Source organism: Bufo bufo, chromosome 1, assembly GCF_905171765.1.
Source record: "Bufo bufo chromosome 1, aBufBuf1.1, whole genome shotgun sequence".
Taxonomy (NCBI): domain Eukaryota; kingdom Metazoa; phylum Chordata; class Amphibia; order Anura; family Bufonidae; genus Bufo; species Bufo bufo.
Window position 1 is genome coordinate 573,777,326 of NC_053389.1, and position 27,347 is coordinate 573,804,672.

The following is a 27,347-nucleotide window of genomic DNA, read 5'->3' on the forward strand; positions in this document are numbered from 1 at the left end:
GCTGTATGACCTAAATGCCCTCCAAAGACTATCCAACCAAAATGTACATTGGAGGGGGGGTGGGGGGTGGCAGCTTTAAGGTCTCTTTACATGAATGTAATACTCTGTTTTACTATTGTAGTACACATTGTATGTCACTGTACTCCAAAGCACATTTTACTAAGGTAGCGTTATTGATACCAGGGCCCATGCAAATTTAGCTGTATTGTACTTTGTTACTACATGTAGTGACCTTTTGATGCCATCCTGTTTCTTTAAAATGTGTTTAATGTTTAATGTGCAACGTACAATAACTCTTTAGCACTTATTTTTGCATATCGGTAAGTTCTGTATGTCCAAATTAGGTTGTGAATAGAGATGTGTGCTTGTTTATATGGTATATATAAGGAAAATCAGACAGCACTCCAAACGAAACAAAATGTATTCACCCATGTGGCAAAAAAGAAGCGACGTTTCGGCTCAACACTAGAGCCTTCTTTTTTGCCACATGGGTGAATAAATTTTGTTTCGTTTGGAGTGCTGTCTGATTTTCCTTTTTTATATTTGGGCTTTGAGCATATGGACAAAGCACCCACCCTACGCTTGGAAGTTTCGGTGCCGCCATTTTTTCCTATATATATATATATATATATATATATATATATATATATAGACCCTATATTATACATATTTGAAATATATAATTAAGGATATATATATATATATATATATATATTCTGAATTTCTTGTTTCTAATCTTTTTCTGCTTTATTTGATATTTTTCCATAAAAAAATTGAATTTACCTATGAAAATATTACATTTAAACCATATACTGTACCTAATATAACTAATATCTTGTGGCTATGCATCATTTTAATCCTCATCTAAAAGTTTCTAAGGTTTCACAATATCTTATTTTTAAAGATGCTTTTTTGTGGCAGTCACTAGCTCACCCATAGTTTTAATTGAAATGGCTACATGCTTTTAACAGCCAGCAATCATTGGGTCAGTGGCATGGTGACCCAGGGTGGTCAGCCTCGCACTAATTCTGTTAGAGCACTGTTGTTAACAATGTGCGAAATAGAAATTCCTAGGATCAGCCAGGTCATTATCGCATTGTGACATAAAGTGAGTTAGCATATATTGCTTTTATACACAGCATGCCAGCTAATCATTATTTGACCAGATGTGCACTCTTCAACACAGTGCTCTTAATTAAAATCAATATTTTGCATTAAAATGCCATTTCTGGTCTACAGTCCCCAAATCTTAGAGATTGTGGTTCTTGGAATTTGACATCCTTGCTTCACTAAGCATTTCTCTGTGATACGTGCTCTAATTAACTTCTTCCTTATTTCCCACAGGAGAACATGTGATCCTTGTAAAACTCATTGGGTACAGAATATTGTGTCTTATGATCGTTTCAATTAATGATAGCTGACTACAGCTGCAATCTGCAAAGCCTGCAATCTCTGCCCACAGATTTTGTCAATAATTACAACATCATTTAAAATTATGAAATAATCTGTGACGTCCAACAAATTCAGATTTTATTAAAAACCATAAAGAGTGCATGACCATATTTGTGTCATTGTATTTTAATATTTGATTTTACCATCAAAATATAACTCACTATATATTTTTCTAAAAAATAAAAGAACTTATTTATGCATAAAGATACTGGTAATTACAGCATTAAGCAAACCACTGCAGCTTGTAATAAGCTCAAAAGCTCTATTAGCAAAGCAACTATTTCTGTCCCATTCCACTTTAAAGAGGACCTTTTATCAGTTTTGACATAGGCTAATTATGGTATTACCTTGTAGGGCGGCCCCCACTGATGCCATGGGTGTTTTTGTTTTTCAACTCCCCCCCCCCCCCACCATTCGCTGTGGTCCTCCGATTTTTGGTACGCTGTGTTGTAATGAGCTGTAACTTTGCAACGGGGTGGAGACGCAGTCCTATGCTGTGCGCGTCTCCTTCTACCTGGCTGTGAGCGCGATCCAATCAGAGCGGACTGCTCACAGCCAGGGAGAAGGAGCGAGATTCCTTCTCCCTGGCTGTGAGCGGTGCACTCTGATTGGATCGCGCTCACTGCCAGGGAGAAGGAGACGCCCACAGCAGAAGACTGCATCTCTGCCTCGTTGCGAAGTTACAGCTCATTACAATACAGCGCGCCAAAATATCGGGGGACCACAGTGGACGAACGGTGGGGGGGGTTTAAAAAAAAAAAAACACCCATGGCATCAGTGGGGGCCGCCCTACAAGGTAATACCATAATGAGGCTGTGTCAAAACTGATGAAAGGTCCTCTTTAAGGTTGCTGTCTGGTTACTAGGTAGCCCAAGTTACCTTCTGTTCATTAATTATATACACAATGCAAGTTAAACATAGTCTTTTAAAGAATATTTGGTGATATTTTTAATCTTCCATGTAACTATTAGTGATGAGCGGCATAGGCAATATTTGTATTTGCGATATTTCGCTAATTTTTCACATAATATTCGCAATAAATTCGCTAATTCTACAATTTGTGACCTCCAGCCATTATTTTCGTGATTGCAAAAATCGGCACTAATTATGCGCATATTTTTTGCGCAATACATGCAACTTCACATTCTATCAGGTCTGAATAGATATTACTGATTGGTGTGACATCACAGCACTATGTCTGTAGCATGTATGTATGGACAGCAGAGAAACAATAATTCCTATCACACTACCTAACACCCTGCCCTATATCACTATCTAACCTACACTGACTATCTCCCACTAACTATCTGTATTATATATATAACCTACACTAACTATCTGTATTATATATATAACCTACACTAACTATCTGTATTATATATATGAGCTAACTATCTAATGTAATTGGATAAGGAATAGGATCCAGATGAAATCAGAGGACAGCAATGACACTGCTCTCTCTCTCAGAACTGCAAAAAAAAAACTGCAGAAAATGGCTGCTGGAGAGTTTCTTATATAGTAAAGGGGTAGGCAACTTTCCTATTGGTTGCTAGGGATGTTGCTAAGCTCTGACAAAGATATTGCAGCCTTCTCATTGGCCCACAAGCAAGAAGGGAGGTTACTGATGAAAAAAAATCTAGAATATTTGCGATTATGAATAAATAGCACTATATTCTACATCTTCGCAAATTCTCGAAGTGCCGATATTCGCTATAAAAATTCGCGATTAGAATATTTGCCATCAACACTAGTAACTATCTCTATTTAAGATGAAACCTACAGTTCTGTAGTTTTCACACTGGCTACTAAGCCTAATAGCAGACTAATAATTCTTGTCCTCTTGAGATCACTTGTCACTAGTCATCTCACTATTACCTCAGAAAGGAATAATAACAGGTAACACCTGCATAAATATAGATAACTCAAGATCCGTCATTCACAATAACTTATTATCACAGCTATTTGAGGAGCGAAGCGAACTTTGGATGTTACATCCAAAGGTGCTTCGCTCAAAACTTTGGATTAATTCTGTAAGGACATGCGTCTTTGTATAGCAATAAAATGTATGGCCTCCGAAGTTATTCGTGAAGTCGCGTGACACTTCGTTGAATAACTCCAGTACTTGATTTTTAAAGTGGAAAGCCACTTTAAAACTTGGAACCGAACTCAGCTTCGGTTCCGACTGGTACATTGGAACGGAAGCAAAGTTTGGTTCCAAGTTTTAAAGTGGCTTTCCACTTTAAAAATCAAGTACCGGAGTTATTCAACGAAGTGTCACGCGACTTCACGAATAACTAACTTCGTCTCATTGAAGGTCTTATATTTTAATGCTGTACGGAAACGGATCTCCGTACAGCATTTATCTGAAGTTTTGATCAAAGAGACTAAGGCTACTTTCACACTAGCGTTCGGGGCTCCGCTTGTGAGCTCCGTTTGAAGGGGCTCACAAGCGGCCCCAAACGCATCCGTACTGCCCTAATGCATTCTCAGTGGATGCGGATCCGCTCAGAATGCATCAGTCTGGCAGCGTTCAGCCTCCGCTCAGCAGGCGGACCCCTGAACGCAGCTTGCAGAGTTTGGGTGTCCGCCTGGCCGTGCGGAGGCAAACGGATCCGTCCAGACTTACAATGTAAGTCAATGGGGACGGATCCGTTTGAAGTTACACAATATGGTGCAATTTTCAAACAGATCCGTCCAGACTTACAATGTAAGTCAATGGGGATGGATCCGTTTGAAGTTGACACAGTATGGCTCAATTTTCAAACGGATCCGTCCCCCATTGACTTTCAATGTAAAGTCTGGACGGATCCAAACGTCTGCATTATAGGAGAGGATCTGTCTGTGCAGACACCAGACGGATCCTCTCTGAACGCTAGTGTGAAAGTAGCCTTAGGATGTAGCATCCGAAGCTTGCTTTGCTCATCACTAATCACAGCTTATCTATTCCCTCTTCCTGCTCAGGTCATAGGCAAGATGGATGTCTCCATAATTATCTCCAGAAAATAAAATGAAATAAAAAAAAGTGTACAATTGGAGAAATATGTGTTTCACTATCTGGTTTTAATTAGTAAAATAAAGGTGATGCATTCTCTTTAAAGGAGTTCAATCAGAACTGTTCAATGATTTCTTTTTACTGTCAGACAGCTGGAAAATTCATTACTTGTGGACTGATTCCCCCACTGAATACAGTTCATGTCTGTGGGACAAACTGTGAGCAGCTAATCACCAAGCGACCCTCCTACCAAAAAAATGGATTGTCCAAAACAGTTAATCGCTTTAGGTGTGGAATGCACTTAATAATTTTACTTTTCATATGTGTTCTTTAAATGCAATCTGTCAGCAGATTTGTACCTATGACACTGGCTGACCTATTACATTTGAGCTTGGCAGCTGAAGGCATCTGTGTTGGTCCCATGTTCATATGTACCAGATGCAAGTTTTAACCATTCTGAATGCAAGAAAAAAAGAAAAGACAACCATCCATTTGGTATGCTATGTTTTGTTATGCATCTGGTGCTGGAACAATATTTTTTTCATACAAATTACAGGAACATGTTGTTTCAAATGTGTATGGTTCATTTTCACCTACTGCATATGCCAAAATCCTTAGTGACTCGGAAGTAAAGCTTCCACTACAGATCTGAATAAATCGTAGCTAACTGGGTTACAATTATCACTTTTGGCATGTACCTCCAATCAGGCTACACTTGGAATGTGCTACAAAAAACTGTGAACAACAGAATGTCCTGTTTTTTTTTCAATGTAAGTGATAAAGCAAAAACATAGGAAAGGATGTTCTCCACCAAGTGTTCGACAGAGATTGAGTGGGAGTAAAGCAAATGCTGAAATCATTCTACAGTCTGTTGCACTTGGAAGTCAGATGATGACAAAGTTGAATGTTTTACATGAAATTAAATGCTTTATTTAAAAAAAAAAGCCCCACACTTCTCTGTGGACATGTGTGGTTCTGTTTTTGGAAGAAATTTGCCATGTTTTGTTAGTCCGGCATGCTAAAATAATTTCAGATATCATTATATCTGTCATATTGTATGACATCATGATGTGTTATCTAACAATCCATAGGACCACAAGTAAACCTCAAGCACATGGCTGTATAATAGATTTGTGTACCGAAGCGGTGAGTGTAGCGCTGCTAGTGCTACTATTACTAACCACTCTGCGTTCTTCACCGGGCGTCCAGCTGTGACATCATACAGTGTCAAGACATAGTGCGCATAAGCACTACCTGCTCTGCTACATCAGATCATAGTGCAGTGCAGCAGGAAGGGTGCGCTGGATCTCCTGAGTGGCGGCGCCATCCAGAGCAAGACAGGTAAGTTGTTTTAAAGATTTATCTGAGGTCTAATGAAGATTGGGTGCTTGATTTGTGACTGCGATAAAGCTTGGGAGTCTGATCTGAGGTCTGATGAAGACTGGGAGTCTGATTTGAGGTATGATTAGGATTAGGGGTCTAATCTGAGGTCTGATAAAGATTGGGGTTCTGATATGAGGTTTAATGAAAGTAGAGGGTCTGATCTGAGGTCTGATTAAAATATTTTTTGTTCTTATTTTCTTCCTCTAAAACCTAGGTGAGTCTTATGGTCAAGTGTCTCTCATAGAGCAAGAAATCCAGTACACATGACATAAAAAATGACAAAACTACCTGTATATCAATAGTAGCATCCCCCTTTCCCCAGGTCCACCCAAGGTATGGCTTAAAATAACTAAGGCATTCAAAAATAAACATGCCTTAAACATGTTTTAATCAGTGTGATTTTAATTTTTTTTTATTAGTTTGATATAGACTAAATAGTGAAAAGCCCACATGGGGGTAAATATTTCAAGACATACTGTAAAAAAAAAAGATTGGTGAGATGGAGCAACAATAGAAATATATTTGAATTACTCAAAACATTAAACTTTTAAACTTTACTCTCCTCCTGCACATTAGTGCTAGGTGCCCTTGATACAGCACAGACTGAGCAAATGATATCACATTGGGTAAATAATGATTTCTGTCGCCTCAGAGGTCAGTAAAGTCCTGGCTCATTTACACATCTAAAGAGCTCTGTGCAATCCCTAAACATCAAGAACACATTAAAATATGACAATCCATTCAACTCATTTTAATAACTTGTGGCAGGAAACAAAATCAACGTTTCACAGTATTCTACAAATGCATCTCACCCTTCTAAACGTCCAACATTTAAAAAAAAAGATATTATTTATAGTGTAATATGCACTAGACATTGATATTCTTTTTTTATTTTTTTACATATATATTGCTAACTCGTCACCAATACTCTGGCAGTGTAATTTGTTACACCCTAACTCAGTTGCATCCATAAATTTTGAACTCTTTCATTATGGGAACCTCTTCATATGATCTTAAGTCCAGCAACTTAGAGCTTTCTCTGCCATGTAGACAGCAGTGGTCAGTCTACTTCACCGCTCTTAAAAGGGTTATCCAAATTCTATAATGTCTACCCATATGCCTGGGCCCCTCACAGAGGTTGTACTTACCTCGCTCACGGGCACCCTTGTTGCTTCTCATACTGGCACGGCCGCCACTGCATCTCCCCGTAGCTCGGATAAAAACATCCTGTGTGGGAGGGGTGGGTTGGTCAGCCAATAGCAGGCCACGATGGGAACAAGCCTCCATAGCATCGCGGGTTACGCTAGGGAGGCTCATTCCCGTCGCGGCCTGCTATTGCCGGATGTTTTCATCCGAGCGACGTGGAGATGCTGCAGCAGCCAGGGTTGGCATGACAAGCACCGCTGGCGCCGAGGAGCAAGGTAGGTACAATCTGTATGAGGGGCCAGGGCATGGGGGGGGGGGCATTATAGAACTTGGATAGTTCCCTTAAGTAAATTCTGGAAATATCCAAAATCTTAAACCAGTGGGCTTTAAGTATTTTCATAACACAACCAATGCCCCCCCTACACACACACACACACTATGACGAAGAGTGTGTTGTGAGGAAACATGGAAAGCATGTTTATATAAGCATCCACCTCTCTATAAAAAGTCTCTAAAGAAAACTGTGGACTCCAATATACAGATGTGTCCACCCTTACTTTAGCACTAATTTGATTAAGGACTCTAATTTCTCAAAATCTATACAATATTTCAACATAATAACATAACCCTTGACAGACTGCAATTCACAATACAACCATTGAGTGGCCTCTCAGGCACATATATGGAAATGGATCTCATGACAAAATATCTTGAAATCGTGCTGTTTTAAAAAGATGGCCATTTCTTGTTACATCTATCAAGATACATATGTCCAGCCAAGATGAAGATTAAGAAAGGGCAAATCTGTACACATTTATTCAGATAATCTATAAGTAGGCGAACAAAGGGAGTTGAATAACAGTTAGTAAAGTTTCCATTCTCCAAAAAATATCCTTTCTTTTCAGTATCATAGAAACATAGAAACATAGAATGTGTCGGCAGATAAGAACCATTTGGCCCATCTAGTCTGCCCAATATACTGAATGAAGTATCCATGAAGATCTCCTTTCCCTGCATTTTCTCTAACTCGCGTCCTACACTTCTTTAAAAAAAAAAGACTAGACCAGACTAGAAGCCTCCTACATGATGGAAGACAGGCTGTGTGCATCTAATACAACACTATCTTAAAAAATGTTATTACTGGGATGGAGAAAACAAGAGCGGGGGAAGAAAAAGTCTTCATCGGATTTTCTCCATCAAAGCATTTCTTATCTACCTAGCAGAATGTTAAAAAGATCGAAAATATTTTTTACTTTCTACACAAAAAGGATTTCTTGCGATTACTAATTATTTAACACGTTTTTGGACCCTGAATGACTCATTAAATTTTTTCGGAAGTCTGGTATGTACTGGATTAAATACATCAACTGTCAACACATGCTTATCTATAATATCTTCAGAACTAAAGTATAGTTAGTGGAAAGCAGATACAGTTGCCATTTTCCCATTGGCCCATCATTTTGTCTGTAAAACATCAGTGACGCTTTACAAAACTAACACAAGAATCCGTCAATACTCAACTGGGAATTCAGCGTGTTACTTCTGCAATGTTCATTACCCAGTAGATAATTTGTAAAGTACTGAGAACTAAAGCTGATACCATACAAGGTTATTTAACACCCAGCCTATTCATACTGACTAATGGAATTAGAGAAATAAATGAAACACAATTACTGCACCCAATATTTGTGAGAGCAGAGAGGTTGACCTTTTGTTGATTTTCTTAAAAAAATAAAAAAAATTATATGTTGTCCTAATGTATTCTTAATAAGTGATGAAGAGACATATTAACTGAAGTTTATTGATTAGTAACCCCCACATGAAAATTACACATCTTAGTGGAGTGTATTATTACATGTTATTTTCACTTGCAGATTACTAATTGGTAAACTCTCAGTAATGTGTCTCATCATCATTGATTAAGAATCCAAGTAAGTCAATATATTCAAGACTAATTTAAGAAAATTAACACAAGGTCAGCCTCAATCTGCTCTTACTATTATTGGGTGCAGTAAACACATGTATTTTTATTTTTTATATATTCCTTTTAGGCTACCTGCACAAGGGTGTGGGCTGTCTTGCACAAATTCCACAAGAATGTCCATGCAGTTGATGTGGTTTTGCTAAAGATCTCACCCTTGCATTGAAAAGGGTGAAGTCCGCCCAACAGAACCACACAGAGAATTTACATGCTGTGGATTTCAAAACCCACTTGCCAGCTTAATTTCCACACAGAAGGAAATCAAAGTGTACATGAGATTTGTCTAATCTTATATACTTTGCTGGTACTGCATTAAACCGATCTTGATCTGCAATGTGTGCAGATAACTTTAGTCAATATAAATTTTGAACCTGTTAAAAACAAGGCCTAGTTTGGTAGTTATGGATTTTCTTTTCTTTTCATTTTTTATATCTCTGAATTTCAAAAGCCATAACTTTGAGGGTTTGTTTTATGCTTAGCTACTTATATTTTTATGGCACAATTTTTGAGTACATCAGGGGAATTGTATAACTTTTGAAAAATCTTTTGGTATGACACTGTGAAAAAATGATGCAATTCAGCTATTGTTTTTAGGAATACATTTTTAAAGTTTTCACTGTGTTATACTGTGTGGGTCAGTATGATTTATATAGTTTTTGTTATGATTTACTATTTAAAAAAATAATAATAATACATTTTTATTTAAAAGATTACTTTGTGTCTCCCTATTCTGACACCCATAACGTTTTCATTTTTCTGACGACATAGTAGTGTGAAAGCTCTTTTTTTTAAGGGTGAGCTATTGATATTATTGATGACATTTTGAGATACATGGACCTTTTGATAATTTTTTATTCAAACTTTTTTGGGGAGGGAAAAGTAGCCAAAACAACAGCTGGGGTATGGCAAGCCTGGGGCCATTCAGAAGGCCCCCAAATGCTATGCTGAGAGATTGGAACCCAATTATTCCATTTGTGGGGTACCAATCAGAGACCAGTGGGAGCTCCCTCCTTCTAACCGCTAATATACTGCAGTTGTCATTGACCACAGCATCTGAGAGGTTAAACTGCCAAGATCAGAATGAAAGCCTGATGTCTGCAAGTGATGGCATGGGCCCAACCCCTGTGCACTATTGCCATGTTGTACTATTATAGCACAGTGCAGGAATGACCCTATTGCTATATTATAATAGCACTTCATGGAGGATTAAAGGGGTTGTCTACTTTCTTTATGTTGATGACCTATCCTCAGGAGGGTCTGACTCCCGGCATCCACGTCTTTCAACTGTTTGAAGAGAGAGCAGCGCTCAGATGAGTCCTGCCTTCTCTTCACTGTTTACCTGCTCGCTGTCGCAACTGCAGCAGTGAGCAGGTGTAATTACAGCTACGCTGCCACATTCACTTCAATGGGATGGCTCTTTCTTATTCATTTGCTCAGCTGATCAGCAGGGGTGCCGGGAGTCAGACCCCCGCCGATCTCATATTGATGACCTACCCTAAGGGTAGGTAATCAATATAAAAAGCGGACAAACCCCTTTAAGGGGTTAAATAACGTTGAACTCTTTAGACACTAGTTCTTAGTACTTAATGAAAACTAGCTTCTTACAAAATCTCTGACATGCCACTATGACATATGAGAAGATTAGTAGGATGATAATGACCTTTCATTGTGACAATAGTGTCAAGGCACTGAGATTCCACAGTTTGCTTGAAACAAAGGGTCAGACGCCATCATCTATGCAATTTGATGTAGTCCATTTTGTTTATTTCTTTAGAAAACCAAGCATAGTGGTGTGTGGGCTCAGAGACCGTCTATAGGCCATATACTGGTAAACCCCCTTCTCCTAGCCAAACAAAGCAGTTCACTGCCAACTTGGCATGACCCTCAGCTGATCACTTCTTCCCTGTCATTCCAGCAATGGTGGGGGTCCTGGACCCCTTTGGTCAAACATTCTTATTTGTCACTATGATATTTGAGAAGTAATTGTGACACTTTCAAGAGATAATCCAATAGTGTAAAATCTTATATTCTCAGACAACTCTAGTCTTTATGTGAAAATGAGGTTAATGTTGATAGCAATGTGATCAATTGTTTTTCAGCACAAGAGAACAGAGCCGTTTACATGCAGCCTGCATAAAGACACATAGAGTTCATCAGAGCAAGCAATGTTTCTTCTGATACATTTAAAGGGAATCCTCCATAAAAGACCTCCATACACTGTATGGCCCTGTAAGAAATCCTCATACATACAGAGGTACATTAGGACCCCATGGACTGGGTCTCATAATATGGCTCTTTGCAGCAATGGCTCAGTAATTGCCAACTATAACCCTGGGGGCCCATGTGTAGCCTATGTGACTTAGGACCAAACAGAATGTTACTAGTGGGGGAACTGCCTCCCATAGGCTAATGACCAAGTAAGAGCACACCAATACACTACACTCACTGCCCAATAATAAAAGGCAACAAAGGAGAACTTATCTCAAAGCTCATCTCTTTTTACAAGTTTCAGACAATAGATACAAAATAACCTGGTCAAAATGTGCTACTTCAGAATGGATTATGCTGACAGGAGATTAGCACACTCGACATTTCTAAAACAGTCCATGATAGAAAATGAATTATAACCAAAGAAGGCAGATAGATCCCAAGAAAACATTTAACACATACTGTACATATCCATATTATGCTATTAAATTCTGATTGATTCATCTATGAAGTTCTCCCTTTAATGAAGTCTGCATGAATACAAGTTCTAAAATTAGAAGAAAAACAAAAGCCTACTGGGAACTATAGGAGTTCATGATTTGCATTAGGAGATATGCAGATCTTTGAAAACCCTGGTTACTAATTAATATGGCTAGGAGCTTTTCTTTCATAAAGAAACAATCCTGGCTATAATGACCTGCAGGAATTTCTTTACAAAGTTCAATTAATTAAATTTATGGGAATGTTTACTAGTTATCATTCACATTTTATCACAGCTACTACTGGCAGCTGTTGTGTATGGTATCAAGGGTAATGGAATCTTCAGTGAATGTTTACTCTGTGAAAATACAATGTCATTATGTGCAGAGAAGAGGAATCGAAAACTAATAAAAAATACATATATTTTCATAATGAATCACAGTACAATAAGCCACCATACGCTATTTACTGAAAAATGTTCAGCTTCCATGAATATGTTCCATGGTAGCATCTTTGGATTTAGAATGCGTTTTGTGGCAACATATTGGTTCTTTAAAATTATTTGGATTTAGAAGGCTATCCATGTCAACTAGATTACAAGAACATAGTAGAAAGGTAGAAAATAAAGTTTTCTTTTGACCCAATTTGCTCAAATGACAAACGTTATTAACAGCCTTGCAATGTTTTCTCAGTAAATCATACAACAGAATTAAATATTTTCATCAATAAATGGTTTACAGTATTAAATAAAATCCTTTGGTGCATACAGTTGCAAGAAAAAGTATGTGAACCCTTTGGAATGATATGGATTTCTGCACAAATTGGTCATAAAATGTGATCTGATCTTCATCTAAGTCACAACAATAGACAATCACAGTCTGCTTAAACTAATAACACACAGTGCAGGTGGAAAAAGTATGTGAACCCCTATGCTAATGACATCTCCAAGAGATAATTGGAGTGAGGTGTCAGCCAACTGGAGTCCAATCAATGAGATGAGATTGGAGGTGTTGGTTACAGCTGCCCTACCCTATAAAAAACACACACCAGTTCTGGGTTTGCTTTTCACAAGAAGCATTGCCTGATGTGAATGATGCCTCGCACAAAAGAGCTCTCAGAAGACCTACAATTAAGAATTGTTGACTTGCATAAAGCTGGAAAGGGTTATAAAAGTATCTCCAAAAGCTGCTGTTCATCAGTCCACGGTAAGACAAATTGTCTATAAATGGAGAATGTTCAGCACTGCTGCTACTCTCCCTAGGAGTGGCCGTCCTGTAAAGATGACTGCAAGAGCACATCGCAGACTGCTTAATGAGGTGAAGAAGAATCCTACAGTGTCAGCAAAAGACTTACAAAAGTCTCTGGCATATGCTAACATCCCTGTTAGCGAATCTACGATATGTAAAACACTAAACAAGAATGGATTTCATGGGAGGATACCACAGAGGAAGCCACTGCTGTCCAAAAAAACATTGCTGCACGTTTACAGTTTGCACAAGAGCACCTGGATGTTCCACAGCAGTACTGGCAAAATATTCTGTGGACAGATGAAACCAAAGTTGAGTTGTTTGGAAGAAACACACAACACTATGTGTGGAGAAAAAGAGGCGCAGCACACCAACATCAAAACCTCATCCCAACTGTGAAGTATGGTGGTGGGGGCATCATGGTTTGGGGCTGCTTTGCTGCATCAGGGCCTGGACAGATTGCGATCATCGAAGTAAAAATTAATTCCCAAGTTTATCAAGACCTTTTGCAGGAGAACTTAAGGCCATCTGTCCACCAGCTGAAGCTCAACAGAAGATGGGTGTTGAAACAGGACAAAGCATAGAAGTAAATCAACAACAGAATGGCATAAACAGAAGAAAATACGCCTTCTGGAGTGGCCCAGTCAGAGTCCTGACCTCAACCCGATTGAGATGCTGTGGCATGACCTCAAGAAAGCGATTCACACCAGACATCCCAAGAATATTGCTGAACTGAAACAGTTCTGTAAAGAGGAATGGTCAAGAATTTCTCCTGACCGTTGTGCATGTCTGATCTGCAACTACAGGAAGCGTTTGGTTGAAGTTATTGCTGCCAAAGGAGGTTCAACCAGTTATTAAATCCAAGGGTTCACATACTTTTTCCACCTGCACTGTGAATGTTTACATGGTGTGTTTAATAAAAACATGGTAACATTTAATTATTTGTGTGTTATTAGTTTAACCACCTCCGGACCGCCTAACGCAGGATCGCGTTCCGGAGGTGGCAGCCCTGCGCAGAGTCACGCATATATGCGTCATCTCGCGATGGCCGAGATTTCCTGTGAACGCGCGCACACAGGCGCGCGCGCTCACAGGAACGGAAGGTAAGAGAGTTGATCTCCAGCCTGCCAGCGGCGATCGTTCGCTGGCAGGCTGGAGATGTGTTTTTTTTAACCCCTAACAGGTATATTAGACGCTGTTTTGATAACAGCGTCTAATATACCTGCTACCTGGTCCTCTGGTGGTCCCATTTGTTTGGATCGACCACCAGAGGACACAGGTAGCTCAGTAAAGTCCCACCAAGCACCACTACACTACACTACACCCCCCCCGTCACTTATTAACCCCTTATTAGCCCCTGATCACCCCTGATCACCCCTGATCACCCCATATAGACTCCCTGATCACCCCCCTGTCATTGATCACCCCCCTGTCATTGATTACCCCCCTGTAAAGCTCCATTCAGATGTCCGCATGATTTTTACGGATCCACTGATAGATGGATCGGATCCGCAAAACGCATCCGGACGTCTGAATGAAGCCTTACAGGGGCGTGATCAATGACTGTGGTTATCACCCCATATAGACTCCCTGATCACCCCCCCTGTCATTGATTACACCCCTGTCATTGATCAACCCCCTGTAAAGCTCCATTCAGACGTCCGCATGATTTTTACGGATGCACTGATAGATGGATCCGATCCGCAAAACGCATCCGGACGTCTGAATGAAGCCTTACAGGGGCATGATCAATGACTGTGGTGATCACCCCATATAGACTCCCTGATCACCCCCCTGTAAAGCTCCATTCAGATGTCCGCATGATTTTTACGGATGCACTGATAGATGGATCCGATCCGCAAAACGCATCCGGACGTCTGAATGAAGCCTTACAGGGGCATGATCAATGACTGTGGTGATCACCCCATATAGACTCCCTGATCACCCCCCTGTAAAGCTCCATTCAGATGTCCGCATGATTTTTACGGATGCACTGATAGATGGATCCGATCCGCAAAACGCATCCGGACGTCTGAATGAAGCCTTACAGGGGCATGATCAATGACTGTGGTGATCACCCCATATAGACTCCCTGATCACCCCCATGTCATTGATTACCCCCCTGTAAAGCTCCATTCAGATGTCCGCATGATTTTTACGGATGCACTGATAGATGGATCGGATCCGCAAAACGCATCCGGACGTCTGAATGAAGCCTTACAGGGGAGTGATCAATGACTGTGGTGATCACCCCATATAGACTCCCTGATCACCCCCCTGTCATTGATTACCCCCCTGTAAATCTCCATTCAGATGTCCGCATGATTTTTACGGATGCACTGATAGATGGATCGGATCCGCAAAACGCATCCGGACGTCTGAATGAAGCCTTACAGGGGCGTGATCAATGACTGTGGTGATCACCCCATATAGACTCCCTGATCACCCCCCTGTCATTGATCAACCCCCTGTCATTGATTACCCCCCTGTAAAGCTCCATTCAGACGTCCGCATGATTTTTACGGATCCACTGATAGATGGATCGGATCCGCAAAACGCATCCGGACGTCTGAATGAAGCCTTACAGGGGCGTGATCAATGACTGTGGTGATCACCCCATATAGACTCCCTGATCACCCCCCCTGTCATTGATCAACCCCCCTGTCATTGATCAACCCCCCTGTCATTGATCAACCCCCCTGTCATTGATCACCCCCCTGTCATTGATCACCCCTCTGTAAGGCTCCATTCAGATATTTTTTTGGCCCAAGTTAGCAGAATTTTTTTTTTTTTTTCTTACAAAGTCTCATATTCCACTAACTTGTGTCAAAAAATAAAATCTCACATGAACTCACCATACCCCTCACGGAATCCAAATGCGTAAAATTTTTTAGACATTTATATTCCAGACTTCTTCTCACGCTTTAGGGCCCCTAGAATGCCATTGCAGTATAAATACCCCACATGTGACCCCATTTCGGAAAGAAGACACCCCCAGGTATTCCGTGAGGGGCATATTGAGTCCATGAAAGATTGAAATTTTTGTCCCAAGTTAGCGGAACGGGAGACTTTGTGAGAAAAAAATTAAAAATATCAATTTCCGCTAACTTGTGCCAAAAAAAAAAAATTTCTATGAACTCGCCATGCCCCTCATTGAATACCTTGGGGTGTCTTCTTTCCAAAATGGGGTCACATGTGGGGTATTTATACTGCCCTGGCATTCTAGGGGCCCCAAAGCGTGAGAAGAAGTCTGGTATCCAAATGTCTAAAAATGCCCTCCTAAAAGGAATTTGGGCACCTTTGCGCATCTAGGCTGCAAAAAAGTGTCACACATCTGGTATCGCCGTACTCAGGAGAAGTTGGGGAATGTGTTTTGGGGTGTCATTTTACATATACCCATGCTGGGTGAGAGAAATATCTTGGTCAAATGCCAACTTTGTATAAAAAAATGGGAAAAGTTGTCTTTTGCCAAGATATTTCTCTCACCCAGCATGGGTATATGTAAAATGACACCCCAAAACACATTCCCCAACTTCTCCTGAATACGGCGATACCACATGTGTGACACTTTTTTGCAGCCTAGGTGGGCAAAGGGGCCCATATTCCAAAGAGCACCTTTAGGATTTCACAGGTCATTTACCTACTTACCACACATTAGGGCCCCTGGAAAATGCCAGGGCAGTATAACTACCCCACAAGTGACCCCATTTTGGAAAGAAGACACCCCAAGGTATTCCGTGAGGGGCATGGCGAGTTCCTAGAATTTTTTATTTTTTGTCACAAGTTAGTGGAAAATGCTTATTTTTTTTTTTATTTTTTTTTTCATACAAAGTCTCATATTCCACTAACTTATGACAAAAAATAAAAAGTTCCATGAACTCACTATGCCCATCAGCGAATACCTTGGGGTCTCTTCTTTCCAAAATGGGGTCACTTGTGGGGTAGTTATACTGCCCTGGCATTCTAGGGGCCCAAATGTGTGGTAAGGAGTTTGAAATCAAATTCTGTAAAAAATGACCTGTGAAATCCGAAAGGTGCTCTTTTGAATATGGGCCCCTTTGCCCACCTAGGCTGCAAAAAAGTGTCACACATCTGGTATCTCCGTAATCGGGAGAAGTTGGGGAATGTGTTTTGGGGTGTCATTTTACATATACCCATGCTGGGTGAGAGAAATATCTTGGCAAAAGACAACTTTTCCCATTTTTTTATACAAAGTTGGCATTTGACCAAGATATTTATCTCACCCAGCATGGGTATATGTAAAAAGACACCCCAAAACACATTCCTCAACTTCTCCTGAATACAGAGATACCAGATGTGTGACACTTTTTTGCAGCCTAGGTGGGCAAAGGGGCCCACATTCCAAAGAGCACCTTTCGGATTTCACAGGTCATTTACCTACTTACCACACATTTGGGCCCCTAGAATGCCAGGGCAGTATAACTACCCCACAAGTGACCCCATTTTGGAAAGAAGAGACCCCAAGGTATTCGCTGATGGGCATAGTGAGTTCATGGAAGTTTTTATTTTTTGTCACAAGTTTGTGGAATATGAGACTTTGTATGAAAAAAAAAATTAAAAAAAAAATCATCATTTTCCACTAACTTGTGACAAAAAATAAAAAATTCTAGGAACTCGCCATGCCCCTCACGGAATACCTTGGGGTGTCTTCTTTCCAAAATGGGGTCACTTGTGGGGTAGTTATACTGCCCTGGTATTCTAGGGGCCCAAATGTGTGGTAAGGAGTTTGAAATCAAATTCAGGAAAAAATGAGGAGTGAAATCCGAAAGGTGCTCTTTGGAATATGGGCCCCTTTGCCCACCTAGGCTGCAAAAAAGTGTCACACATCTGGTATCCCCGTACTCAGGAGAAGTTGAGGAATGTGTTTTGGGGTGTCTTTTTACATATACCCATGCTGGGTGAGATAAATATCTTGGTCAAATGACAACTTTGTATAAAAAAATGGGAAAAGTTGTCTTTTGCCAAGATATTTCTCTCACCCAGCATGGGTATATATAAAATGACACCCCAAAACACATTCCCCACCTTCTCCTGAGTACGGAGATACCAGATGTGTGACACTTTTTTGCAGCCTAGGTGGGCAAAGGGGCCCATATTCCAAAGAGCACCTTTCGGATTTCACAGGTCATTTTTTACAGAATTTGATTTCAAACTCCTTACCACACATTTGGGCCCCTAGAATGCCAGGGCAGTATAACTACCCCACAAGTGACCCCATTTTGGAAAGAAGAGACCCCAAGGTATTCGCTGATGGGCATAGTGAGTTCATGGAAGTTTTTATTTTTTGTCACAAGTTAGTGGAATATGAGACTTTGTAAGAAAAAAAAAAAAAAAAATCATAATTTTCCGCTAACTTGTGACAAAAAATAAAAAGTTCTATGAACTCACTATGCCCATCAGCGAATACCTTAGGGTGTGTACTTTCAGAAATGGGGTCATTTGTGGGGTGTTTGTACTGTCTGGGCATTGTAGAACCTCAGGAAACATGACAGGTGCTCAGAAAGTCAGAGCTGCTTCAAAAAGCGGAAATTCACATTTTTGTACCATAGTTTGTAAACGCTATAACTTTTACCCAAACCATTTTTTTTTTACCCAAACATTTTTTTTTTATCAAAGACATGTAGAACTATAAATTTAGAGCAAAATTTCTATATGGATGTCGTTTTTTTTGCAAAATTTTACAACTGAAAGTGAAAAATGTCATTTTTTTGCAAAAAAAATCGTTAAATTTCGATTAATAACAAAAAAAGTAAAAATGTCAGCAGCAATGAAATACCACCAAATGAAAGCTCTATTAGTGAGAAGAAAAGGAGGTAAAATTCATTTGGGTGGTAAGTTGCATGACCGAGCAATAAACGGTGAAAGTAGTGTAGGTCAGAAGTGTAAAAAGTGGCCTGGTCTTTCAGGGTGTTTAAGCACTGGGGGCTGAAGTGGTTAAGCAGACTGTGATTGTCTATTGTTGTGACTTAGATGAAGATCAGATCACATTTTATAAACCAATTTGTGCAGAAATCCATATCATTCCAAAGGGTTCACATACTTTTTCTTGCAACTGTATATATATATATATATATATATATATATATATATATATGGTATTTATAAAACACATCATTTTTCATTAGCAGATGCTTATTTCACCCTATATTTGGCCAGTGTTGGACTTGGGTTCAATGGGAATCAAAAGAAAAATAATCCACCCTCTCTCTTAACAGAACATGTTCATGCCCACTTTTATTTACTTTATACACTTTGGGGTCATTTATGATGCTGAAATATGCCAAAATTAGGAGTATTTCAGGCGCCGAAATCTGCGACTTCTCCCACTCACGCCATGTGTAAAAAAGTGGGAGAGGCATGGGGGGGGGAGCAGATTGAAAAAGGTCTAAATGTAAGAGAGCTAGGAAGCTGTCTTACATTTAGAACCAGTGGAGGGTCTGCCAAAGTTATGTAGAGGCCGTAAAAAATCTATCTTTTTCTCTCTCTCTCTCTTGGAAAAGTTCCACTCAAATGAATCAGAAGAAATTCTGATTCTAACGAATCAGAATTTTTTCAAAAATTTGTTTCAAATTTCGATTCATATGAATCATTTCACTCATTTTTACATAACAACATTAAGCAGTGTAGCTGTGAATTCAGCACTTGGGTGAGAGATAACATATACTAGAATGTGCAGCAGCATCTACATGTGTTTCTCTGCCTCTCTCTCCCTCCAGAAGCACCCTCCCCCTCCCACTCTCCATAAACTTTAATCTCAGCAACTGTATCTGATCTCTCAGCATACAGACTCTGTGTAAACATTTTATTAGCTAATTCATAGTGAATGATCAGCAGGAAGGTATGAGGGGAAAAAAGAGGTTGATAAGTGTTGTATGAGGCATTTTTCTGTAACATGAAAAATGTAAAGTTTTATTTAAAAAAATTGTTTAAGTATCCTTTAACTAGACTTTAATTTATCATGTGAAGAGATTATAAGATTTATAAATGCAAGAAATATCACACTTACCATTTGACTTTTCACTATCTGCAGGCTTCATCTGAATAGGATGATGCATCTAAAAAACAATAAAAAAATTATGATTCATTAAGTAAAAGAAACACGTTTGTACAAAAAGACTTCTGTTGAGTGCTTTTTGACACCAGTATGCTTGTAACTACATGTGCAACAGGAGGTCCTGCTGCCTTCATCTTTTTTTTTATTAGTCTAGCACATTTCTCTTTTTTGGTTGTTTTTTTGCTACCATTACAGCATCTATAGGGACCACATCAAATTGCAGGTTCTCACAAGGCATTAAAATGGGAAGAAGACCAACCTGGAATGGGTCATCTCCCTCCATTGGGCTCATCGCAGCTGAGTAGGCTGCATATATGGCATATCTTCTACACAGGAATATTTGAATATTCCGAATGTTGGTGGTGAGATAATCCATAACTAAGTACTTTATACATAGTTATGGTGAGTCGTGTCATATTAACTGGAATGTTATCTGAGTGAACAAATGGCGCTGCATTATGCTAATGCCATGACATCTGGTGGTTGCAATGAGAGAGGTAATACACATTTTAATGTGAAACTCATTGATTCTCTATTAGCATCACATTGAAATGTATTTATTTGTTCTTTATTCTGTTGATGGCATCCAATAAATATGTGCATTTTATTCTATCAGAAGACATAAAAAAGAATTGCAAAATAATAACTGCAAATTAATTTATTAGTGTAAGAATATATGAATAAAACAGTTGCATTTCTCTAAAGGCATTTACACATATTCTTTATTCACACATATTGGCTAACTGGTAGGATGAACGCACGTAAAATGAAAAGCATGGAATTTATATGTACTCACTAAATAGGTTAATTCAATTCGAAATGGCAACTGTGCTCAGAGCTGTTTAACCCCTTGAGTGCAACAAAAACATTTAGCACTTTGCTAAGAAGAGTCTAGATAGTGATGCTGATAAGACTAATAGGGATCAACATGTTGAACATAGCAAAATAAATGAAAGCACCTAGATATCATGTCTTACAGTTGTAATACCATCTGGAAACAAATGTCAAAGAGACAGGAGCATATTGGATATAGAGATATAGAGAAAGCTATAGAGATGTCCAACTGTGCATGAAGATATCTAAATGAGGGTCTAAAGTTTGAGAAAGAGTTGCATTACAGGTCCTCAGCTGATGGCTTCTTTATAGTGGATCTGTCATCAAACCATGCTTCCCTTACACAAGGAATAGGTCCACTCTCTTATCAGCACTAGATATTGCACCACTTGACCAATAGAAGTGATCAGAGTACACCAGGTAGCACTCGCCTCACTCACCTTCCGCCCACCCTCCTTTTGACTGACTATGGAGAATGGCTGGGAGACTTTCAGGAACACCCTCCACCTCAGGAATATACACAACCCTAAACTACATGTATGGTGTTTTATCTGATTGTTCCTTTTACCGAAAATGTACAATGGCCCAGATTCACTAATCCTATACAGTGTGCAAATTTTGGCAAACTGCTAGACCAGCACCAGATTTGTGACAGTGGCTCATGCTGGATGGCAATTGTGGTACAGGGTTGGAAACTTTTGTTTAACTCTATACCAACTATTAGTTGGATTACTTTGAGACTGAGTTTTATGCCAGAACTGTGGCGCAATTGTAGCAAAAAATGATGAATCTTAGGCCATGATTTTTCCCACAAAGCAAGGCACTTTCCACTAAGCCCCATCCTCTTGGCAAGCAAGATGGAAAATGTGTAGAAACCCTAGTTGCATCAAGCTGTACAAAAATTATACCAATTTGCTCCACTTTTTAGGCGCAGACACATTAGAGAATATGGGCCAATATTTTTGTGCTGTTTTGGCTAATAGAAGAACAAACTTGTCTTCATATTATGCTGTCCTTACATAAAACAGCATAGTCTGATGATACATCAGCTTTAGACAATGGATGCCAAATATCACAGTCATTTGAAGCAGAAAAATAACTCTTGGATTCTGAGCGTACAGGCAAAGAGGTTACAAAAAATACCTATATTTAAAACTGGCAAATACCTAAAACGTGTGAGCATGCATTTTTTATTCCATTGCCTTTTTCAATTTCTTTTTCCTGTGCCACCTCCATTACAGATTCTTTCTTTTCCTTCAGAGCCTTTAAATATTTTATAGGCTCTGAACTCATAATATGTCCTGTCATGCCTGCAGTCCCAGGGGGTGAGCATCTTGCTGGATAATACTATGTGATTCCTTGATACTTGACAATCCATTTTACTCACTTTAATGTCTTACTGTACTTCAGGTCAAAATTTGCCCATTTATGAGTTAATAGTTATATACGGTAAAAAAATAACCTTGATTTTTGAGAAAAGAACAAAATTCTTGGCTAAAGGGCTGTCTAAAGTTTTATTCCTTCTGTATTGTTTGTTTGTGAGTGAACAAAACATTTAATTCAATTAAAATATTTCTTACTTCAAAGATGCAGATTTCTTTGAAGTCTGGTGCAGTATTAATGGAAAAAATAAACAAATATAATAATAGTTTATTCGAAAGGATGTGCTAGGAAAAATACAAAAGTATATCATCTTAGACTCACTCTTGTGGTACACTGTGCTGTAGATTTGCTAATACTATATATGGCGTAGTCTTACACAGGCTGTCTGGACATACACCACTTTTATTAGAGCGGCTCTGGCTGGATGATAAATCTGGTACAGGGATAGATGCTTTTGTCTGACTCTATATCAACTGTGGGTTGGCTTAACATGAGACAGAATTTTACACAGAACCGTGGTGCAGTTTTGGTGCAAAACCTTGCATCATAGGCCATGCCCCTGTCCAGTGAAGACATAACCCTTTCTCTAAAGGTAGATGCATCAAACTGCACCACTTTTTGGCACAAATTATGACAAAATCTAGATGCACTTATATTAGTAAATGTGGGACATTGTGTGTATCATATTAGAAAATATCTGCTCTAGGTACCTCTCTAAATCTTCATATGTTATATGGTTTGAAATAATATTGGCATAGAGCAAGATTCACTAATATATTACCAAGAATAAAGAACATCATTGACCAGAATATTAAGCATAACCATCACTAAGGAAACTAGGAAAGGAAAACAAGGCATCAACTTGAAGAAAAGACCAAGAAGACCAAGTGATAACAATACGATCAGTAGTCTTTTCATCAGTTCTCCTGATCTTAATGGTGGTCAATGCCCCCCTACTACAAGATTTCTGCCAGGACCCATAATTACTTGTTATATTCCTGAAATGGCATTAACCTACAGTCAGGACTATTGAAGATACTCTATTTTTTGGGTTGCTTCACACCTTCCTTGATCAGTCAGCTTATATTCTATATTTTAAAAAGTTGAACACAAATGTAAAAATTGTACTTACTTCTAAAGTTAGCCATACACATTCCTACACAGCTATTCCTCCATCCCAGTCCCCCGAGCATGCATGTGTTTTCAGTAGGGGGAAAGGAATAAGCCTGCAGCAGACACCTCTGGCAGCAGATTTTCTCCTTGGAGACCAAAAGGATTAGGCTAGTTGAAATCGAATTGCCTGATCCTTGTTTTCACCATCATCTACTGCCATGCCAGAGCCAGGAGGCCTATATGTTCATTAGATGGTTAACCCATCCCATGGAAATTAGTGGGTTGACACTCACTAATCTAATATATTTGTCTACCTTCAGATAGACCAATATCCAATAGATCAATCCATAGTCCCATTACTCAACCATGATTATAGGCTCATTTCTCAACTTTCTCTTTAAGACTTTAAGGAATAGGTAATGTTCTGAGTAGAGAAAATGATCAAATCAGGAATGACACCAATGGCAAAAGCACAAGTTATCCCCTATCCACAGGACCATTGGGACCCCCCACTAATCAGGACATGGGGGTCCATAACCTGCAGGGCCTTCTGAAATGAACAGAGAGGGAGGCTCTCCATTCATGTCTATACGACCTTCTGAAAATACCCGAGCTCTGTATTCAGTTATCTCCAGCAGTCCTATAGAGTTGACTGAAGCAACAGGGTACATGTGTGATCTGCTGCTCCTTTCATTTTGAGAGTCCCCATTCCCTTAAAAGGTAGGGGTTCCTATAGTGGGACACCCACCGCACTACCCATTTAATATTTAGTTTATGCTTAATAAGCAAAGTTATACAGATAACAAACACTCTGTATCATCTATTATTTTCATTATATTGTATGTCACTCATAAGGCAAAAATTATTATTATTCTATATAATTCAATTGATCATAAATCTGATAGAAATCTCTGCCTGAAGATTTACAGGTTTTGTCTAATTTAATTCTATCTATCCATACAAAAGTGGGACAATTTGGAAAGAAGAAAGGAAGAGAAATCAGTGCCTCTAAATATTGTAGTGTGTAATGCAATACTTAGAATTCTTAGGAGAAACCAGTAACAGCGCAATCTATTTCTACTAAAAATAGAGCTGAGAAACTGGTTCAACTGGACTGGAATTTTATCTGGGAATTGTGTGCCTGTCTGTGGTGATTAATTCATCATTTCTGTCAGATTGCTCTAATTGGTTGTCAAATAACATAGCACAATCCCATCTGTGACTTCATCTTATCCGTGCGACTATATCTGATGTAGAGATGAACACAGAAGGTAAAAACTAACAATTATATCCTACTCCTTACGTAAGGCATCTGAGTGATTCTACTGTAGAATCAACAGGGAGAATTCTGGTTGATACTGGGGACTGGGTTAAAATCCAACTTAAAAAAAAAAAAAAGAGAGAAAATATCTTCTAAGAAAAATATGGATGGGCACTCATATATGGAAATATAGGACAAAGTTTATTTAGAACATATATCACAGCAACAATAAAATACAATATTTAAAATAAATAAAAAATTGATATCTTTTAGGTGGAGATGGACCACACAAAAAACTGCATAAAATGCGCACAGAAAACCGCATATGATGCGCACAGAAAAAAATGCTCCCTGTGGTTCTTCGGAGGGAGGACAAATGTGTAATGAATCTCCACCATAAAGCGGATATTGGTCCAAGACTTATATCAATATATAGATGGCACGTATATAACCAATTCCTAAAAACACACCAATGTTGCAATTATCCTATATTCAAATATAAAATATAAAACGCACACACATGTGTTATAGCCACAGAGTGTTCATAGTTCATATAACATGTATCCAAGATTGGGTATGCAAATAACACTCCACCTATAGTCTTTACAAAGTGTCCAGTTTCCCTTGTATCCGCTGATGTTGCGGTTCGACTGGCAAGAAAAAGTCCTTGATATGTTGCTAAGGGCTCTTTCACACTTGCGTTATTGTCTTCCGGCATAGAGTTCCGTCGTCGGGACTCTATGCCGGAAGCATACTGATCAGGATTATCCTAATGCATTCTGAATGGAGAGTAATCCGTTCAGGATGCATCAGGATGTCTTCAGTTCCGGTACGGAACGTTTTTTGGCCGGAGAAAATACCGCAGCATGCTGCGCTTTTTGCTCCGGCCAAAAATCCTGAAGACTTGCCGCAAGGCCGGATCCGGGATCAATGCCCATTGAAAGGCATTGATCCGGATCCGGCCTTAAGCTAAACGTCGTTTCGGCGCATTGCCGGACCCGACGTTTAGCTTTTTCTGAATAGTTACCATGGCTGCCGGGACGCTAAAGTCCTGACAGCCATGGTAAGTGTAGCGGGGAGCAGGGGAGCAGCATACTTACCGTCCGTGCGGCTCCCCGGGCGCTCCAGAGTGACGTCAGGGCGCCCCAAGCGCATGGATCACGTGATCACATGGATCACGTCATCCATGCGCATGGGGCGCTCTGACGTCATTCTGGAGCGCCCGGGGAGCCGCACGGACTGTAAGTATACCGCTCCCCCGCTCCCCGCTCCTACTATGGCAACCAGGACTTTAATAGCGTCCTGGGTGCCATAGTAACACTGAAAGCATTTGGAAGACGGTTCCGTCTTCAAATGCTTTCAGTACACTTGCGTTGTTACGGATCCGGCAGGCACCTCCGGCAACGGAAGTGCATGCCGGATCCCAACAACGCAAGTGTGAAAGAGGCCTAAGTATAGTCTAGCAATTTGCTTCGTGAATTTTTACCCAATTATGGGCTTACCTTTGCCTGATTTTCAGTTTGGGACTTGCGGATGTACTTTTACTCTGTGTTGAATGCCGGCGTCCCGGCTATGGAGTTCGTCGCGTCCCACGTGTACTTCGCAGCTGATTTCAAGCGCTGGCTCAATTTGAGAGTCACGTACTTACAGCTACTAGGCGCAGGTCAGTGACGTCTTGAAGTCGTTCTAAGGTAAAAAGAGTCTTTTTATCTTCTTCTTTGTAGTGCACTTGTGTCCATGGAAAGCGGGGTATTTGCGATTTCACACCAGACGCGTTTCGGGGAGACGCTTTCCCCTTCCTCAGTGGCATACCCCGACTTTGTAAATCAGTGCAATTTATACTGGATCTTGATCTCATTCAAAATCTGGTCTGGATCCAGAGTTACACCAAAAAGCCGATCTGGCTCAGATTTCTAAATGTCAGTTTTTGTTAATGTGGCGTACTTGCGGTTTGCTTGGGATTTCAATGCGGCATTTTCCCAAAGATGCGTTTTTCTCTGTTATATTTGCAATTTTGTATTTATAATCTAATCCATTTATAATTAATCTAATAGGACATCTTGTTCTGGAGTTATGGTCCATAATATATTATAATTGCCATTTACAACTTAAATATATAAAATACATATAGAAATACATATAAAATGATGTGTGTAAAAAGTATAAAAATACATATATGTAAAAAATGCATGTGAATATATATATACGTCAATTAATTGCAGATTTCCACAATTTCTATATATGGAGGGTTTATTCTCTAAATGTCTCTCTTCTGAGTCTATTACATCTAAAAACGCACCTGCGTTTTAGTTGCGTTTTCTTTTGAATTGTGTTGTATCATCTATCAATATTTTCATATATTTATACGGGTATCTTAAATATTTTGAGTACTTTAAATATAGAAGGAGGTTTATTCTTCATTCTTTATAGGGTATATGATGAGATGATGTAGAAATTGGGGGGCCCGTATGGGGTAGAGGGAGAGTTGCAGTGCTGAAAGCAAACAGCCAGACATGCAACTCTGCATCGACACCCACACGGACCACCCTGTCATCATATGAACCCAAATATTTCCAATTCTGCATTTAATCCTTTCGGCATATACCCTATAAAGAATGAAGAATAAACCTCCTTCTATATTTAAAGTACTCAAAATATTTAAGATACCCGTATAAATATATGAAAATATTGATAGATGATACAACACAATTCAAAAGAAAACGCAACTAAAACGCAGGTGCGTTTTTAGATGTAATAGACTCAGAAGAGAGACATTTAGAGAATAAACCCTC

The 27,347-nt window shown here is 39.5% G+C and overlaps 1 protein-coding gene across 24 annotated transcripts in view; it reads right to left on the reverse strand.

The window, feature by feature from the left end:
• The window catches only part of CELF2 (CUGBP Elav-like family member 2), a 453,132-nt gene that overhangs the window by 135,809 nt on the left and 289,976 nt on the right, over positions 1-27,347 (reverse strand). For all 24 annotated transcript variants that reach the window (XM_040413246.1, XM_040413282.1, XM_040413263.1 and 21 more), the window contains one exon: positions 19,917-19,965. In XM_040413246.1, the coding sequence (XP_040269180.1) occupies positions 19,917-19,965 (49 nt within the window). The remainder of the gene's footprint in view (positions 1-19,916; positions 19,966-27,347) is intronic.